General features: G+C 51.6%; 1 protein-coding gene across 1 annotated transcript in view; it reads right to left on the reverse strand.

The window, feature by feature from the left end:
• The window catches only part of PLEKHM1 (pleckstrin homology and RUN domain containing M1), a gene marked incomplete at both ends in the record, with an annotated part of 49,001 nt that overhangs the window by 5,405 nt on the left and 24,901 nt on the right, over positions 1–18,695 (reverse strand). Inside the window, 4 exons of the mRNA XM_080713554.1 lie at positions 1,194–1,387; positions 5,604–5,749; positions 8,492–9,412; positions 12,321–12,591. Coding sequence (XP_080569680.1) covers positions 1,194–1,387; positions 5,604–5,749; positions 8,492–9,412; positions 12,321–12,591 — 1,532 coding nt within the window. The remainder of the gene's footprint in view (positions 1–1,193; positions 1,388–5,603; positions 5,750–8,491; positions 9,413–12,320; positions 12,592–18,695) is intronic.

Below are 18,695 nucleotides of genomic sequence, written 5' to 3' on the forward strand. Positions count from 1 at the left end.
GGAGGCCTGAGGAACCTGGGGAGCTGCCCTGTTTCCAAAGGCCCAGCAATGAGGGACACAAAACCCATGCTGGGCAGTGGGCCCCAACAAGCAAAGCCTCCAGAAGGCCACAGCCCAGGCAATGAGCTAAGGGCTAGGAGGTGTTTATGACAGGCACAGAGAGGCTTTCAAGTCCATTCTGAAACACAGGGTCACCTCCTAACCCTGAGCACCAGGCCCCAGGAGAGAGAGAGAGAGAGAGAGAGAGAGAGAGAGAGAGAGAGAGGAAGAGAAGAGAGAGAAAGGAGTGTTTTACTGGGGATTGAACCCAGGGCATTCTACCTCTTATCTACACTCCCAGCTCTATTTTTTATTTTGAAACAGTGTCTCACTAAGTAGTTGAGGCTGGTTGCGAACCTACGATCCTCCCATCTCAGCCTCCCAAGTACTGAGATTACAAGCATGTGCCACCTCACCTGGCTCCTCAGGAGCTTCTTGAAAGGGCCTGTGGAGGCCGAGTCACCATCAGATGATCTTTAGAGAATTTCAGGAGGGATGCTGCCACAGACAGCAGCAAGCAGCCGAGGACGGAGGACTGGACGGAGGACTGGCCCGGGGAGGACAAACCTGGCCTTGCCTGCATCTCTGGCCACCTCATTCACGTTCCTTCCCACGCCAGCCCGACCATGCTCTCGGCGCACTCCCTCCTCTGTGGCCGGAGCCTGCCGTTCCTGCCTGGAGCACTCTTTCCCCTTCCCTTCCCCTCCCTAACTCCTACTCACTTTTCAGGTCTCATCTTAGGAATTACTCCTCCAGGAGATCCTCCCCACTCCATCCTCCCCTAATCCGGTTAGCCTCTGCACCTCCTGGCATCCTCCCTTTCTCTCCCTGCCCTCACCCGCTGGATGGACTTGCTGGCTGGCTCCTCTGCCTCCTCTGCCAAGCCCGAGGTTTCCAGAGAGGAGGACCTGGGGCTCCTTTGCTCAGTGTTCTCCACACACCGCATATAGAGCACAGCACTTAGGATATTCTCAATACATATTTGTTGAATGAATAAATAAATATATGAGCGAAACCCCAAAGCCACTCACAAAGGATGCGGTAATCCCACAAGCCCAATGGGAAGCCCTCGCCCAGCCCCTGCCCGGCTCCCGGGGAACGCCCTGCCCAGCAGGGTGGACGTAGCTGCGCATGCGCGGCGGCGACGTGCTCACCTCTTGCTCAGCTCCTTTAGGGCACCGCTGCGGCAGAGGCCCAGGTAATCCCCCAGGAGCTTCAGCTGCTCCCGGCTCCTGCCAATGAGGCGCATCCGCTCCACGTGCTCGTACAGGGAGGGGTTCACCAGCTGCAGGTTGATGAGGGGCTGGGCCCGGATCTGGGCCAGGAACTTGAGGGCTTGCCGGCAGACCTGGGGCAGCACAGGGGGAAGGCTGCTCACACCGCTGCGCTGCCCACCCTCACCTGTCCTGGTGGCCCCGCCAAGGGGGCAGCGCTATGCTCAGTCCACTGAGGTTCAGAGAGATGAAGCTATTTGGCCAAGATCACGCAGCACAGAAAACGCTAGTCAAGACAGGAACCCAGTTTATCTGACTCCCAAACCAGCTACCATCCCTTCCAACCATGCTGAGATGGGGAGGTCACGCTGGTCCAGCCGCCCTCCCCCTGGGCCGCACAGACCCTTCCCACTCTTCCTGTACACCCAACCCCCTTTTCCTGTCCAAAGGAAACAGGCGCTGTCCTCTGGGCCCCAACTCAGGAACCAGGTGACTGGTCCTGGCAGCTCCAGCTACAGGAAGCCTCGGCTTAGCAAGGTTCTACCAGCAAGCACCAGGGCTCTCCACAACTCTGTGGAGCTGATGACAGGCTCACCTCTCCCAGCAGACTGGTGGGGTGTTGAGGGTCCTGCCCTTGGCCCTGTCCCTGATACCAATGCCAACAATAGAGTACCTGCTATTTGCCAGACACGGGGCTAAGGACCTTGACCACACCCTCTCCTCAGAACCTCCCATGTGGGAAGGCGCATCATTCCCGTTTTATAGATGTGAAAACCCAGGCTCAGAAAGGCCAAAGCGGTTTCTTGGGTCGGCCCGTGGAAGGCAGAGCCCGGGTCTGAGCTGCAGTCGTGTTAACTGAAATGCCAGGCCGTGTGGCAGTCAGGAGCTGAGGCTGGCCAGGGGAAATCAAAGCACCTACCTCATGAGATCGTTTATGTACTTGGCTGCCCTGGGAGCTCACCCCAGGCCTTGTACCACGAGCTAGGTATGCACGCCACCCCTGGGCTACATCCCCAGACTTTTTCTTTTTTTCAGTACTGGGGATTGAACCCAGGAGCGCTCTGCCTCTGAGCTACATCCCATCCCTTCTTTTCTGCTTTTCTCTTATTTTGAGTCAGGGTCATGCTAAGTTGCCAGGCTGGCCTTGAACTCCCTTGCTCCTGCCTCAGCCTTCTGAGTCGTTGGGATAAGTGTGCGCCACAATGCCTGGCAAGGTTATTTTGAGTTCAGATGAAGAGGCTGCACGTAAGCGGCATGCGGCACATCCTCAGCAAATGTGGGCTGCCGTCGACTGCGATTTGAGGGCCCACGGTGGCCCTGCTGTCCCTCAAGGGCCTCGGGACTACTGCTCTGTATTTGGGGGCTGGGGAGACCTCTGGCTTCCAGCTCCACCAGCATCCCTCTCCTCCCCCGACAGTGAACAACCAACCGACCCATCCTCCCTCTCTCCTTCACTCCCGCCTTTTCTTTATTTCTGGTGGCACTGAAGATGGGATCCAGGGGTGCTCTACCACTGAGCAATATCCCCAGCACCACACATACATACACACACACATATTTTTTTGAGACAGGGTCTCATTAAGTTGCCAGGCTGGCCTTGAACTTGCAATCCTCCTGCCTCAGTCTCCCAAGTTGCTGGGATTACACTACTATGCCAGCCCAGACAACTCCTTTCCCCACATTCTAGGGCCCTGAGGTTCCAGCTCCCAGCCTGGGAACAGTCCAGGGGCAGAACCCCTGTGATTTGGGCCAAACTGCCGTCCTCCAGCCCCGGCCCAGCTCTTCCCACAACTCAGCCTCTAGCCTCCAGCCTCCAGCGAGGCTCTCATGAGATCTACACAGGAAAGTCTGGGCACTGCCAGTGCTACAGACAAGCAGGGGCATCCTGCTCCCCAGAGGCTGTTCCCACCCTGGGGCCAGGAGGAGACAAGAGCAGAAACCCAGTCCTGGGCTGACAACTGGGCCTCAGTGCAAGTGGGTCAGCCAGTGCAGAGACTGCGAACAGCGCGGCCCTAGCCCGTGGGCCAGACACTTTCTATTTTGAATTTTCCTGTCTTTCCCAGGTCAGGGATCTTTGATGGAGATCTGGATATTTCCCGATCTTGGATATGTCTAGAAAAGTATGATATTTTCCTAGGGAGAAAAAGGGAAAGACACAAGAATTCCAACAATGAGTAAGGAGAGGTATCAGGTCCAGGACAGAGCAAATGTGTTTTATGGTTGAATGGTTCTGTGTGTTTTTGGTGATTCTGAGGCTTAGTTTTCTTTCTTTGTTTCTTTTCTCTTCTCTTCTTTTCTTTTTGTGGTACTGGGGATGGCACCAGGGCTTTCTACCTCTGAGCTGCATTCCCAGACCGATTTTATATTTTATTTGGAAACAGGGTCTCACTAAGCTGCTGAGAGCCTCACTAAGTAGCTGAGGCTGGCTTCGAACCTGCGCGATCCTCCTGTCTCAGCCTCCCAAGTACTGGGATTACAAGTATGCGCCACCACACCCGGCTCCCCAACCCTATATTTTATTCTTTATTTTGAAACAGGGTCTCTCTGAGTTGCAAAGGGCCTCACTAAGTAGCTGAGACTGTCCACGAACTGCACTCCTCCTGCTGGGATTACATGTGTGCAGCACCACGCCCAAATATATGTAGTTATTTAGATACTTAACACTGAGGGCAGGGGTGGGCATCCAAGGATAAGCCAATTTTGGGGTTCCCCTCCCAGGGGGGTGGAATTTCTCCAGGGAATCACCTTCCCTGCACGCTAAGGACCCGTCTACAAGCCAAGACTGCATGGCCTGCAGGCTCTGGGCCCGGAGAAGCAAACAGCTATTTCCTTGTGTTTCTGTGTCTGTCTTAGTAGAAATCTGTGCCTTTGGGAGGAAGCCAAGTTTGTGCCCCTTGAGGCAGACCCTGAACAACTGAATTAGGGGCAGGAAGTGTGACAGGCCCCGGGGGAGGGAAAGGGCACTGTTGGAAGGCAGGTCTCTAAGTGACAGCTGCACACTGCCACACCGTCCTCACAAGGACTCGAGCCAGACGCTATTATTAACCCCCCTTAAGAGATGAGACATCCACAGCTAATTTGCTCATGGCAACAAGCTAGAAAAGTGGCTAAGCTCAGCTGGAGAAAACTCTCAACATCCGAGAATATATCTTGCTCAGAAGCATTTGGTGGCCATACGAAGGAACCCAAGATACAACACTAAGAGAACGAAGCGTGTGATAAACCAGGTCAGCCCAGCAGGATGTACACAAATGCACAAAAGAGGCTGCACCCGAGACACACAGTGATTAGCTCTAGGTGGTAACATGCAACTTGGATTTCTTTGGGCTATTCTGTAACTTTTAAATGTTAAACAATAACCATGTTTTATCTTTATAATGGGTAGATCCCCAGAAAAAGTATTCTTTCAAAAACATAGAATAAAGCCAGGGATAGCCGGGCGTGGTGGCGCACACTTGTAATCCACACTTGTAATCCTCGCGCTTGGGAGGCGGAGACAGGAGGATCGTACAGGTTCAAAGCCAGCCTTGCTGTCTTAAGAGACCCTGTTTCCAAATTCAAAAAATATATAAAATAGGTCTGGGAGTGGAGCCCGGAGGTAGAAGGGTTCCATCCCCAATACGACATGCCTGAAATCATAGTACTTGGGAGGCTGAGACAGGAGGACTGCGGGTTTGCAGCCAGCCTCAACTATTTTTTCAAGACCTCTGAAACTTAGTGAGACCCTGTTTCAAAATTTAAAAAAAAATAGGGCTAGGGGTACAGCTCAGAGGTAGAATGCCCCTGGGTCCAATCCCCATTACCACACACACACACACAAAAAAAAAAAAAATTAAAAATAAAAACACAGAATAAGTAAACGGATGTAGGAACTGCAGGTAAGTGTAGCCACCTGGGTCCCTCAGAATTGGCATTAGTAAGGCTGATTAAGGGGTGCAGCCAGCTGGTAAGTCTGTCCATCCATCCACTCACCCTCTTTCCATTCACCTACCAACACACCAATCTATCCAACTGTCTATCCATTTATCTTCCCATCCATCCAGCCACCCACCCAATCCATTGATAGAGCTAATCTATCTCATCCTATCCCACCCACCGACGTTGCTGCGGGAGCTGTAGGGATGTGCTCTCAGGTGCCCACCTGGCCCAGGCAGGCATTCCCAGAGCTCTGCTCAGGGGCTGTGAACTTGTCTCTTGGGTGCCCCCCCCCCACATATCACAGGGGTGAACCAGCGTCTCTGGCTTCTCCAGAGTCAGACTCCTTCAAGTAGCAACAGCAAAGAGGGGAGGGCGCTCCTCGGTCACTCGGGCAGCCCTTTGTGGTGGTCACGTGCTGGGCCTGAGACTTACCGGGCGCTTGGTGAGATCCCAGTTGTGGATGACCCTGGCTGGAATGACTGAGGCATCATCTTGGTGGCAGATGTCACAGTAATAGAGGCCAGAGAAGGCACAGAGCTTGGGTCGTACAAAGGAGAAGCCGATCTGCCGGGAGCAGCCTGGGGAGACAGGCAGTGGGTGAGTACATGGGGGCCACAGTCGGCTGAGTGACTCAGAAGCTACAGTGGAGGAAGGGCCTGCTAGTTGTCTTTTTTTTTTAGAAAAGTGGCACTCAGATTTGGGTGTGGCACTGGGCATGACAGTACACGCCTGTAATCCCAGTACTTGGGAGGCTGAGGGAGGTCTGCAGGTTCAAGCCCAGCCTTAGCAATTTAGTAAGATTTGTAGTAACCTAGGGAGACCCTGTCTCAAAACAAAACAAAACAGAGCAGGTGGTGGTGGTGCACGCTTGTAATCCCAGCATTTGGGAGGCCGAGACAGGAGGATCCTGGTTCGTGGGCAACCTCAGCTACTTAGTGAGGCCCTCTGCAACTTAGTGAGACCCTGTTTTAAAATAAAGAATAAGAGTGTCTTACTTTCAAGACATTCCACTGCATTTTCTCTGATGTGGTGCTTTATTCCTCTGTCTCTTCTTTCTACCTTTGTAATAATAAAAATTGCTTAAACTTGCCCCCCCAAAGCAAAATAAAGAACAAAAAATAGGGGTGGAGTGTCGCTTGGAGGTAGAATGCCATTGAGTTCAATCCCCAGTACCCCCCCAACGATAAAATAAGAAGAGGCTGGAGGTATAGCTCAAAGGTAGAATGCTCCTGGCTTCATCATTCAATACCAAAAATAAAATAAAATAAAATTGGGCGTGGTTGGTTCCAAAGCCCAAAGCCTGGGCTTTCTTCCATGATACTCTCCTGATGCAATGGTGCCACTGCTGGCTCCCCAGTGCAGCCTCCTCTCCATTCAGCCCTCCACTAGGGCCCAGTCACAGAAGTAACAACCTTGGGGCCTGGCCAGAGTGGCTGGGGAAGCTGGCAGGAGGCAGGGCAGTGTGGATGTTGCCCGGGATGCTGCCTAAGCCAGAGCTTAGGACAGTAGGGTAGGGCCATTCATTCCCTCGGTCAGAGGTCTCTCCACAGCAGGGCCAGAGGGAACAGTGAACCACAGCAGAGCTCTCCACACTGGGGAGAAAAGCTAAGGCCCTGCTGAGTCCTGCCGGCTGCAGGACCTCAGGCTAACTCTTCTGCCTAGTTGTTGCCTCATCCTGACCTTCACCTAATTTTCTCAACATTCTGTTTCAGTCTAAAACAGCCACTGCTTGCTGTTTTGAGGGTTTATGACAAAGTATAAATGAGACAAGGTCCTAAAAGCACTTGGCAAACAGAACTACACCAGGACAGCAGCGGTTGGTGTTGCCTGGCCACTGGGCTGTGCTGCCCGACGCTTGGGTCTTGGGCCGACTGCAGGCCGGCAGGTGACAGCCACTGCGCAGCACACCAGCCTCCCCCCACAAGCGAGCGTGAGCAGCGAGGGCGCGCTGGGGCGGGCGGCGGCCTGCAGATGTTTTCTGCACGCAGCTGTGCTCTGCCCACTTCTGCCATCCTCCGGGTGGCCCGCCGCAGGCCACTTCCTTCCAGATACCTGAAGTGGGTTTTCTCTGCTGGTCCCACAAGCTCCACCCCAACAGGTCGTCTGACTCCGGGCCTCGGCTTCTTGCTCTGGCCCTCTCCAGCAGGGCAGCTGGCCTCGTGCCCTGGACAGTGGGGAGGGGGCTACCACACAGCCTCAGACAACTAGAGGGCGCTGCCCACCGGGAAGCACAGGCTCTGGGGCCCTGTTGCCAAGGTCCAGGTCTGCCTCTGCCACTTACTGACTTCCCACGACAAGGGTTTATGAGAAAGTATAAATGAGACAAGGTGAGGCCCGGTGTCCTCACCTATGAACAGAGAAAATGAAGCCCCATCTCTACAGGGCTACTGTGAGGACTAAATGAGAAGATCCACACAGAGTGCCTGGCTAGTTAGATTGCCCACAGGTGTTAGATTCCGTGATGATAATGCACGGCAGATGCACTGATATGGAATGATATCCATATTATATTCTCAAGGAGGAAAAGCCGAGCCGCAGAAATGTAGAGCTGGGCCACCCAAGACGGTGACCATGCCCCACAGGTGCCTTGTAAGTAAATTTAAGTGGAAAGTTCAGTTCCTTAGTCACACAAGCCACACTCTTTTTTTTGTGTGTGTGTGGTATGGGGGTGGAACCCAGGGGTTTTCTACTTCCGGGGCATACTCCCAAACCTATTTTATATTTTATTTGGAAACAGGGTCTAAGTTGCTGAGAGCCTCACTAAGTAGCTGAGGCTGGCTTTGAACCTGTGAGATCCTCCTGTCTCAGCCTCCCAAGCGCTGGGATTACAAGCGTGTTCCACCACGCCCGGCTAAGCCACACTCTTAAGTAGCCAGCGGCCACAGGTGGCTCACAGCCACTACACTGGACAGCACAGTATCACAGAAAGTTCTACTGGACGGCACTGAAAGGCATGACTTGCAAAAGCATGCAAAGCTATTTGCTTTGGAGGCTCCCATGCCCCCACTCCAGAAGCATATGGTAATAGAGCAGTAAGACAATGTGTGTGTGTGTGGGGGGGAAGCAGCGGGAAGCAGGGCTGCCACCCATAGGTCCCACCCAGCACTGGGAGGTAGCAGGACAGGGAAGAGACAGGGGTTGCCCCAAAGCAGGCAGCTGGCCTGGTGGGTGCTGGGGAGGGGCAGAGGCTGCAGGGCAAGCCCCTTCTGCTGCATCAACTCAGGGCAAGGACAGAGACATCCATGGGGCCCCAAAGCAGGAGCCCCGCAGGAAGTGGAGCGTGGCAGGCGGGCAGGGGGCTGTGGAAGTCATGTCGGCACCTGCACAGAAGCAGCCCTGGGAGTCGAGGCCCTTCTCTGTGGGGATGGCCACCAGGTACTGCAGCAGGAAGCCATTCTCCCGGGTGGCGAACTTCAGCACCTCCTGACAGTTTTCATCCAGACTCCCACCGAGCGTCACGGCCTCCTCAGCTGTCTCCAGGTAGGACGCCAGGACCTTGCGGACCAGGTCCCTCCACAGGGCGGCCTCCTCCGCGTTCCCGGCCTGCAGCTTCAGGACGGCCTTGGCCGTGATGATTTTGAAGAAGGCCGGGCCTCCGAGGCTGGTGTCCGGCAGGATGTCTCGGATGGTCTCCACCCCGTGGCTGTCGCTTAACATCTTCTCATTGTTTTTCAGGCGGAAGCACTTCAGAGACTCCAAGGACAGGGAAAAAATATAGGGTATCCAAGTCCTGTCTGCGTACAGGTATAGAAGGGACTCTTTGATAGCATCTGGCTCCGGAACCTGGGCAGACGTCCAGTCAAACTGCATGCCCTGAGGGAATGCAGGCTCCAGCAGCGGGGCTGAAGAAGAGGGGTGGCTGCCCAGTGGCGCCTCGGGGAGGTCGTCGGGCTGGTCCGGGTACTGGATGTTCACCCACTCGTCCTCCTGCTGTGGCCGGACCTTCTGCAGGGCCTCCCGCACCCGGTCCAGCCAGTCCTCGGCCTCATCCTGGGAGGAGGCACGCAGAGCCAGTTTCTTGCCGGAGAAGACCAGCTCAAAGCGCCCATCACTGTGGGCCGGCCCCACCGCCTCACAGCGCAGCAGGGAGCAGCTCTCCACGCAGGTGCGCTCCTCGTGGTTCACGAAGAGACGCAGCTCCAGAGGGGACAGCTCGCAGAAGAGCTCCTTCCAGATGCCCATGGCGCCCCGGCGCTCCACCGTGCCCAGCTTCATGAGGCCCCGGAACGGGTTGGACAGCCCTGGAGGCAGAAAGAGGCACTTTAGAGTACAGGGCCTGTCCCCTTACCACCCCAGGCCCTCTCCGGTGGCTGATGTCCTATGTGGGGGTGGCCGCAGGGACCACCTCCGGCCACGGGGCTCTGCCCAATGGGACTCTGCCAGTGGATGGGAATATTTCTGAGTGCTTGGATGCCTGCCCCTCGGCTGCTGACCGTGCTTCCTGCACCTTGCTGAGAAGATGACAATGCTTAGACGACGCCCTCCAATCGCCCTCAAAGTGCCCTGCTGCCCGGCCAGTGTCTGTGCCACACTCCTGCTTCCTCCCGTGCGCACTCAAGGACAAGCACATCTCCCAGCAATCCTCCCCCCTCCTGTGTCACCCCCTCCTCCCTGCTCTACTGGGTCGTTCCTGTTGGCGCGCAGCCTGCTGATACTCTTCCATCTTTAAAATCTCTAATCACCAGCTTGTCTGTGTGAGGAAGCATCGACGTCTCTGTCTCTGGTTTCTCTGCTCCCATTCCTTCCCGAACCTGCTCCAATTAGACCTTTTCCCTTTATCCCACTGAACCTGCTCCTGGAAGGTCACAGGTGCCCCGGCTGTGGTGGCCCCAGCTCCCCAGCCTCCCCACAGTGCCCTGGCCCCCGGGCTGCAGGGCTCTGGAGCTCCCCGGGCTCGTCTCTTCCTAGGTGAGTTTGCCTGCTCTTAGGGCTTGATGCCAACAACTCCCCTTGTGTTCTCTAGCTGGGGTCCAACTCCCAGTATCACAAAAAAGAAAAAAGAAAGAAAGCTGGATCAGGTCTCTCTGCCGCTCCCCGGGCAAAGGGCTCACGGCCCAGCCCACTGTCGTCCCTCGCTTCCCCTCCCCGCTGCTCCAGCCACTAGTCAACACGGTCCCTGGTAGTGTCAAGTGTGTTCCCAGAACAGGCTCTTTGCATTTCTTCTCCCTACTTGAAACTCTGGCCACCTCAGGCCTTCCTCCCCGTCTCCTACCACATCCAGGGCTGGCCGTCCTTCACCCACCGTCGCCTCACTGGACTCCACCTTTACTTGTCAAATGCCTTCCTTCCTTTTTTCTTTTTCTTTTATGGTATTGGGGATTGAACCCAAGAGCGTTCTACCTCTGAGCTACACCCCTGGTCCTAGTTTATTTTATTTTTTATTATTTTGGGGGGAGGTACTGGGGATAGAACCCAGGGGCATTCTACCTCTGAGCTACACTCCTAGCCCCCCCCCCTTTTTTTTGGTGGTGGTACTGGGGTTCCTGGAAGCCCTTCTACCTCCCGGATACACTCCCACGGGCTACACTCCCAGACCTATTTTTTAACTTTTTTTTATGTGGAAACAGGGTCTCTTAAGCCAGTGAGGCTGGGCTCCAAACCAGCGCGTTACTCCTGTTTCCACCTCCTAAGCGCGGGGATTACAAGCATGCGCCACCACGCCCGGCCTCCTAGCCCATTTTTTATTCTTTATTTTGAAAGAAGGTCTCACTGAGTAGTGGAGGGCCTCACTAAGTAGCTGAGACTAAATGAGAACGCGTGAACCTCCTGTCTCAACCTCCCGAGTACTGGGATTGCAAGTGGCGCCACCACCTTCAGCTTTATTTTCTCTCTTGAAACAGGGTCTTGCTAAGTTGTGGAGGGCCTCGTGTTCCTAAGGCTGGCTGCGAACCTGCGATCCTCTTGTCTCAGCCTCCAGAGTACTAGGATTACAAGTGTGCGCCACCATGCCTGACTTATTCTTATTTTCTGGCTCTCCCTACTAGAATGTAAGTGAAGGCAGGGACACTGCTTTACTTCCTGTTTCCCAGAGCCTAGAATGCTCCCAGGCACATCACAGATACCCCCAAAATATCTTCCAAGTGAGTGAATGAGTGAGACGTGCACTGCTCAGTGCTCCTGCTCCCCTGCCAATACCCAGGCACCCAAAGGACGCACGATTCTCTCCCAGCCTCTCCTAGACTTGGAGATTACAAACTACTGTGTTGAGTTTTCCGACCCTTCAGGGAGCCAGGTGGCATGCCTAAGCAAGAGGCACACCTTCTCAGAGGACAAACTCAAAAGATGCCAACATGGAGACCAGAGCTCTGCCCACACCACCTGGGGCAGGGCCCATGAACCTGGCGTTAAAAAGAAAAGGAGGGAAGAAGACCAATGCTAGGGCACCTTTCTTGTTATAAACGAAAATCCATTTTGAAGGCTACAGAAAAAAAAATAGGTATGGTTATTTAATGTCTTCTGGAATTTCACAAGGTTTGGAGATCAGGGTGGTCTCCCATAAATAACACATGGAAGACAGAAACAAACAGAAGGTTTGATAAACCCCACCAGAGTTGTTAAATAAACCATCTAAAAGTATTTGGAAGGAGCCATTAAAGTATCTGGGTCTTTAGGGCAGGGTCTGCCCTAAGCCACAGAGGGAATTAAGAGTCCTCTGTAGAGCCGGGCACGGTGGCGCATGCTTGTAATCCCAGCATTTGGGAGGCTGAGACAGGAGGATCGCAGTTCACAGATAGCTTCAGCTACTATTTAGTAAGGCCCTTTGCAACTCAGTGAGATCCTGTTTCAAAATAAAGAATAAAAAATAGGGCTGGGGGTGTAGCTTGTAGGTAGAATGTCCCTGGGTCCCATCCCCAGTACTGCCAAAAAAAAAAAAAAAAAAAGTCCTCTGTAATATTAAATTTTATAGCATAATTTCCAGGAAAATATTTCTGATTTTTGTTCTCTACAAGCAGTTTCGAACACCATTTTAATATGGCTTTAGAAGCTAATAGAGCACTTTTCCTGAAATGCTCTCCTGAATTACTAAGCGCTAGTGTGACAAGGTTTTTCTGAGAGAACACGCTACCCATCAGGTGAAGGCTTACGGGACTTTACAGCTACTTCTGAAAGGCACAGTCCCTGCAGATGGAACCCTGAAGAGCCGCTTACCCATCTGCCTTCGATGCACCACCCAAAAGTTCTTATGTTCCTGAGCCGGGGCTGCCCTGGCTTTTTGGCTTCCTGGGGAAGGCACACACGCTTTGTCTAATGCCCCCAGAGAGCTACTCTTTCTCGGTCCTTGAGAAAAATGTCTGTGGAGAGCAGGCCTTGGCTCCGGAGTCCCTCTAGAAGTGGCTCTGGAGTGATCTGAAGCGCTGTCCGGGGTGCACTCCTGGGTCGGCCGGTAAAAGTCATCTTCGGAGATCCAGCTCTTGCTTTCCTATTGCAATGGTAAAGACAAAGTCTGTTTGTTTTTAAGTGTTCTAAAAATGTCATGACTTACGTACCATAAAATTAACCCATTTTTAAAAATGGGAATACAATTCAATTATTTTGGTTAATTCAGAGTTGTGCAACCACACTGTTATCTATATTTAGAACATTTTATCACCCCAAAAAGGAAAGCCCATACCCACCAGCAGTCACCCCCATTTCTTCACGACTGCCTCAGCTCTAGGCACACCCATCTGTTTTCGGTCTCTATGGATGTGCACATCCTAGACGTTCATGTAAAAGGAACCATATGCTCTGTGGTCTTTTGTGAATGGCTCCTTTCTCTGCGAATACTGTTCTCAAGGTTCAGCCACATTGTAAACGTGGGTAAACGTCCACTCCTTTTTATTGCCAAATAATTGTGCATATGTACCACATTGTGTTTTCCATTCGTCAGCTGATGGACATTGGGCTATTTCCATCTTTTGGCTATTATGAATAATGCTGCTATGAATATTCAGGTATGAGTTTTTATGTATATACCAAGGAGTAGAATTGTGGGGTCTTATATAACTATGTTTAACTTCTTGAGAAAATATCAAACTTTTCCAAAGCGGCTGTACAATTTTACATTCCAATCAGCAATTTATGAGGGTTCCAACTTCTCTATACACTCTCCAGCGTTTTTATTATGTCTTCTGGGTTTCAGCTACGCTATGGCTGTGAAGTGCCCTCTCACTGTGGTTTTGATCTACGCTCCCCTGATGTCTGATGACACGAAACAACTTTTCACATGCTCACTGGTCAGTAGTACATCTTCTTTGGAGAAAAATATATTTGATTCCTTTGCCCATTTTATGTTGCAACGGTATCAAATATATTTTTTATTTATTTTTAATTTTTGTGCTACTAGAGATTAAACCCAGGAGCATTCTACCTCTGAGCTACACCCCCAGCCCTATTTAATTAATTAATTAATTAATTAACTAATTTTGCAGTACTGGGGATGGAAGCCAGGGGCATTCTAACTCTAAGCTACACCCCCAGCCCTATATTTTTGTTCTTTATATAAGAAATAGGGTCTCACTAAGTTGGTGAGAGCCTCACTAAGTAGCTGAGGCTGGCTTTGAACCTATAATCCTGTCTCAGCCTCCCAAATACTGGGATTAAAAGCCTGAGCTACCCTGCCCAGCTGTATTTTTTATTTTGAAACAGGGTTGGACTAGTTACTGAGGCTGGCCTTGAACCTGTGATTTTCCTGTCTGAATCTCCCAAGTACTGAGATTACAGGGTGTGCCACTGGGCTTGGCTCACTTTCTTTATGGTGCCCTCTGAAACATAAAAGTTTTTAATTTTGATGAAGTCCAATTTATCTAATTTTTCTTTTTTCTGTGTTTCTGGTGTTGTATCTAAGAAACCACTGCTGAAATCAGTGTCACAAAGATTTACTCCTACATTTTCTGCTGAGAGCTTTATAATTTTAGCTCTTACATTTAGCTCTACGATCCACTTTGAGTTAGTTTTCATGTAAAGTAAAAGGAAAGGGTACAATATTTTTTTGCAGGTGGACAGCAAATTGTCTCAGCACATTGGGTTTTTCTGGCCCTCTTATAGGATTTTTTTTGCTGCTGTTAATTTTTTGGTCCTGGGCATCGAACCCAGGAACATTCTACCTCTGAGCTACACCTCCAGCCCTTTTTATTACTTATTTTTGGTACTAGGAATAGAACCCAAGGGCACTCTATCTCTGAGCTATAACCTCATCCCTATTTTATTTTTTATTTATTACTTTTTAATTTTATTTATTTTTTGTGGTACTGAGGATGAAACCCAGGGGCCTTCTACCTCTAAGCTACACCCTATTTTTTTTTTTTATTCTTTTTTTTTTTTTCAGTACTGGGGATGGAACCCAGGGACACTGTACCTCCGAGCTACAACCTCAGCCCTATTTTTTAGTCTTCTTTTTATTTTTTGAAACAGGATCTCACTGAGTTGCAAAGGGCCTCGCTAAGTAACTGAGGCTGTCCGCAAACCGTGATCTTCTGGTCTCAGCCTCCGGAATCCTGGGATTACAAGTGTGTGCCACCAGGCCCGGCTATTCTTTATTTTGAAGCAAGGTCTCACTAAGCTGCTGAGGGCCTCACTGAGTAGTTGAAGCTGTTCTCCTGTCTCAGCCTCCCCAAATACTGGGATTACAAGAGGGTGCCACTGTGCCTGGCTCCTATTTTTTATTTTGCAACAAGGTCTCACAAGCTTGCTGAGATTGTCCTTGAACCTGTGATCTTCCTGTCTCAGCCTTCCAAGTACTGAGATTATAGGCATGTGCCACCATGCCTAGTCTGCTTAGAGAGTTTGAGATAAGAAATTTGTCACTGAGCAGGACTCAGTCCCTTCTAGCTGCCTCTGTCCCTGCTCCCCACTTGTGAGCAGGCCCCCGAGAGCCCCAGCAGACCCTCCCCACCCTCTGCTGCTGAGTTTGAGTTGCTCACAGACAGGGGAAGTAGGGGAAGTCTGGGGTCACTGGGCTTGTGGGAATGGATTCCAGTTCCTTTTTTTTCTTCACTATTTCAAGCCTTTCCTTTCTGTACTAAACATGGAAGCTGGCTGGGAGGCACTAAGTAGTGTCTATACAGAGGAAATGAGTCACATAACGAGACTAGACCAGCTGTTTTGCTAAGTGCCACCAACCTCACCCTGACTTGGCTATTTCCAACCCCTCAATCAAGACGGCCCTCCTAACCTATGCACACAGCAAAGGGGAGCCGGGCTGGGGCTGGCCCGGAAGCGCTGCTCTGGACAGTTTGAGTCCTTCAGATACTACGAGACTCCTGGGGTCAGAGCGGCAGTTCCAATTCGGGAGCCTGGGGGGCCTCCAGCCCGGGGTCCTCAGAACTGGCAGGTGCTTCCTTTGGCCTGGGATGGGAAGTTGTGTCGACCAGGGTATGTACTGGGGACCACGCACAAGGCTGGATTCTGAACAAAGGCTGCCTGGGTCATCAGGCCCAGGGGAACTCCTGGAGGAAAAGAGGCAGGTGGAGCCGCTGCCTGCAACCTCGCCGTCCTGGCAGCCTCACACACACACGGAGATCCTGCCATCTGCAGCCTGTGCTCATGGCCTCCATCGGAGACATCACTATCCCTTGGGACTCAGCTCAGGGGTCACCCCTCACCTCCTTCTGGAAGCTTCCTATTTGTCCCCAGCCCACACCCCCTGCTATGCCCCTCTCTGGGCCAGGAAGGGTTTCTATCCCCACTGAGGTGGAGACTACTGGGAAATGTTCAGACGTAATTCACTAACAACAGAGCAGGCATCAGGAAAGGATTCTCTAGAAAAGCCTTTAACTCTCTCAGGCTGTAGGGAAAGACAGTGGGCAGTGGGCTCCTTGGGGACAGTGCCGAGGGTGTGCACCGCCCTCTGGGGAAGGGCTGGGGAGGAGAGAAGGTGCATCACACGCAGGTGATGGCTGCTGTTTCCCTTTCTCACCCCTCTTCCTAGGCTCCTTTAGCCGCGGGGGCCTCACGACTGGCCTGGGATCTACACCAGAGAAGCGCCTGCCACCAGGGACCCAAAATGGAGAAATGTCTTCTTGAGTTACTAAGGTATCATTACACTGAAGGCAAGGGGTAGGTCCTAGAGAGGGGTCTGGCTGAGCAGTGGGACGTAAGATCTCTCTTACCCTTGCTCTCTGTCTTTTGTGGAGCTGGGAATGGAACCCTGGGCATTCGACCTCAGAGCTACACCCCCAGCCTGATTTTTTATTTTTTATTTTGAAACAGGGTCTAAGTTGTGGAGGGCCTCACTAAATAGCTGAGGCTGGCTGTGAATCCGGATCCTCTGGCTTTAGCCTCCCTAATGTTAGGATTACAAGCATGCGCCACCATGCCCGGCTTCTTGACCACTTTAAAAAGGGCTAATTTTCTGTCCAGGCTGTCCTCACTATGCCAGACAAGGGGGCTGCTGCGTGCCCTGCAGGAGGGGCCCCATGCCACAGGCAGATGGTCTGTGGGAGCAGTGATCAGGCCAGGCCATAGGGTGTCATCCTCGGAGCTTCGGGTTCTCCGCACTCCCTGCCGTGCTTAGCTGAGTGTAATCATGCTGCAGATCGTCATTTGTCAACTTAGTGTCTGCCCCAAAGGGCAAGACTGCTCTGCCCTTTCCATCACTGTGTCCCCGGCATCCATCAGTGCTTTGTGTTGACTGAACTGAAAATAAAACTTTTTTTTTTTTTTTTGGTGGTACTTGGGATGGAACCCTTTTTATTTGAAAACAACGCCTCTTAAACTAGCGAGGTTGGCTTTGAACCTACATGATCCTCCTATCTCTGCCTCCCAAGCAGGGGGATTACAAGTGTGTGCCAGCACACCTGGAAAAACAAAACATTTTTAAAAGAAGGACTGGCCAGTTGTGGTGGCGCACGCTTGTAATCCCTACGCTTGGGAGGCTGAGACAGGAAGGTCATGCAGGTTCGAAGCCAGCCTCAGCTGGCTTAAGAGACCCTGTTTCCAAATAAAATATAAAATAGGTCTGGGAGTGTAGCCCGGAGGTAGAAGGCCCTTGGGTTCCAGCCCCAGTAACACACACACACACACACACACACACACACACACGAAGGACTGAATGGTTTTCTGGGCTTTAAAGCTAGAGCGTGACCCCCATATCTCTCTAAAATGTGTCAAAAATACGTGACTAAGTAACCAAAGGACAGAAAGATAAGGACCACAGGGGCAAACATGCAGGGCACAGTCCAGCACTGTTCAAAGGCAGGGAGTGTACAGGCCCTGTGCACAGCAGACCACACAGTGTCTGTTTTCTGAGGGAGGCAGTGAATGAATCCACACTTTCTCTGTGACAGACACAGGAAAGGGTGGCATCAGAGGCGCCCATACAGGAGCCAGCACCAACTTCTTTGATTCCATGTTCCCCAGCAACCCTCTAGTGATCAGACTCCCATGAAGCCAGCAAGTGGGTGAAGCCTGCTCTGGTCAGGCCAACTCAACACCACTTGACGGTGTGCTTCTCCAAGGAAACTTACAAGTTGGCATCTTGAGAGTCTCTTGAGAACTCAAGAACCGTGAATGGTGCCTACTCTCCCACGTACGTGCTCAGGGCTGACCATGCAGAGGTGAGGAGGCACGGTCTGTGTATCATGGAGCTAATATTCCATGATACAAAGGAAGACAAGATATACAAGTATATAACTAGCGAGGTAATAAAATTACAGTGATGAGTGCTACACACAAGCAGAGGAGATGAACGGTACAGACTCACTGGGATGATGCTTTGTAGACATGAGGGTCAGGGCGCTGAGGAAAACGAGAAGCAGGAGCAGGTTGGGAAGTGGTTCAGGCAGAGGGAACAGTAAATATAAAACCTGTAGGCTAGAAGGAGCTTGCTTTGTCCAAAGAGCTGCACAGAGGCCAGTGCTCAGCGCTCAGGGGGTAGAGAGGAACTCTGTTGATAAATTAGCCCTCCGTCCCATCAGCTTTGGGACCCTGTCAAGGTAGCCCGTGTGAGTGTGGAAAGTAGAAGCCAGACCCTGGCAGGGGCGACTCGACACGGCCAAGGCCACTCTCTGGAACCCCGATGGGACTCAGGCCACCATCCCTAGCAGGCAGCGTTCTGCCTCCAGCTCAAGCCAAGGGCTTCCAGCCTTCAGCAGCTGCCAAGTCACAACATTCAGAGACCCGTGACGTTCATCTTCTAGAAGCAGACCCAAAGCCATCTCAGGACAGGAAATATGGAGAGTCTAACTCCCACTTACACAGTTACATGATTATAGTCATATTTAATAAATGGTGCTCGGTTAATCAGATATGGCTAATATGGAAAAATATGAACTTTGATTCCTACCTCACACCACACACAAAAATGAGTCCCACGCAGATCATACATACGCCTACTTGTGAAAGGTAAATTACTAAACTTCTACAAAGAAACAGAAGGGAATACCTTCAGGGCCTTGGAGGAAACAAAGATTTCTTAAATGGGACAAAAGAAACATGTCAACTATAAACAAAAAGGACATTTTTAAAATTAAAAATGTCTGTTTAATTAAAAAATACCATTAAAAGGCATTTACCACTTAAAAGATAAACCAAGCCAAACTTGGC

This window comes from Muscardinus avellanarius, assembly GCF_963383645.1.
Source record: "Muscardinus avellanarius genome assembly, chromosome: 16".
Classification (NCBI taxonomy): Eukaryota; Metazoa; Chordata; class Mammalia; order Rodentia; family Gliridae; genus Muscardinus; species Muscardinus avellanarius.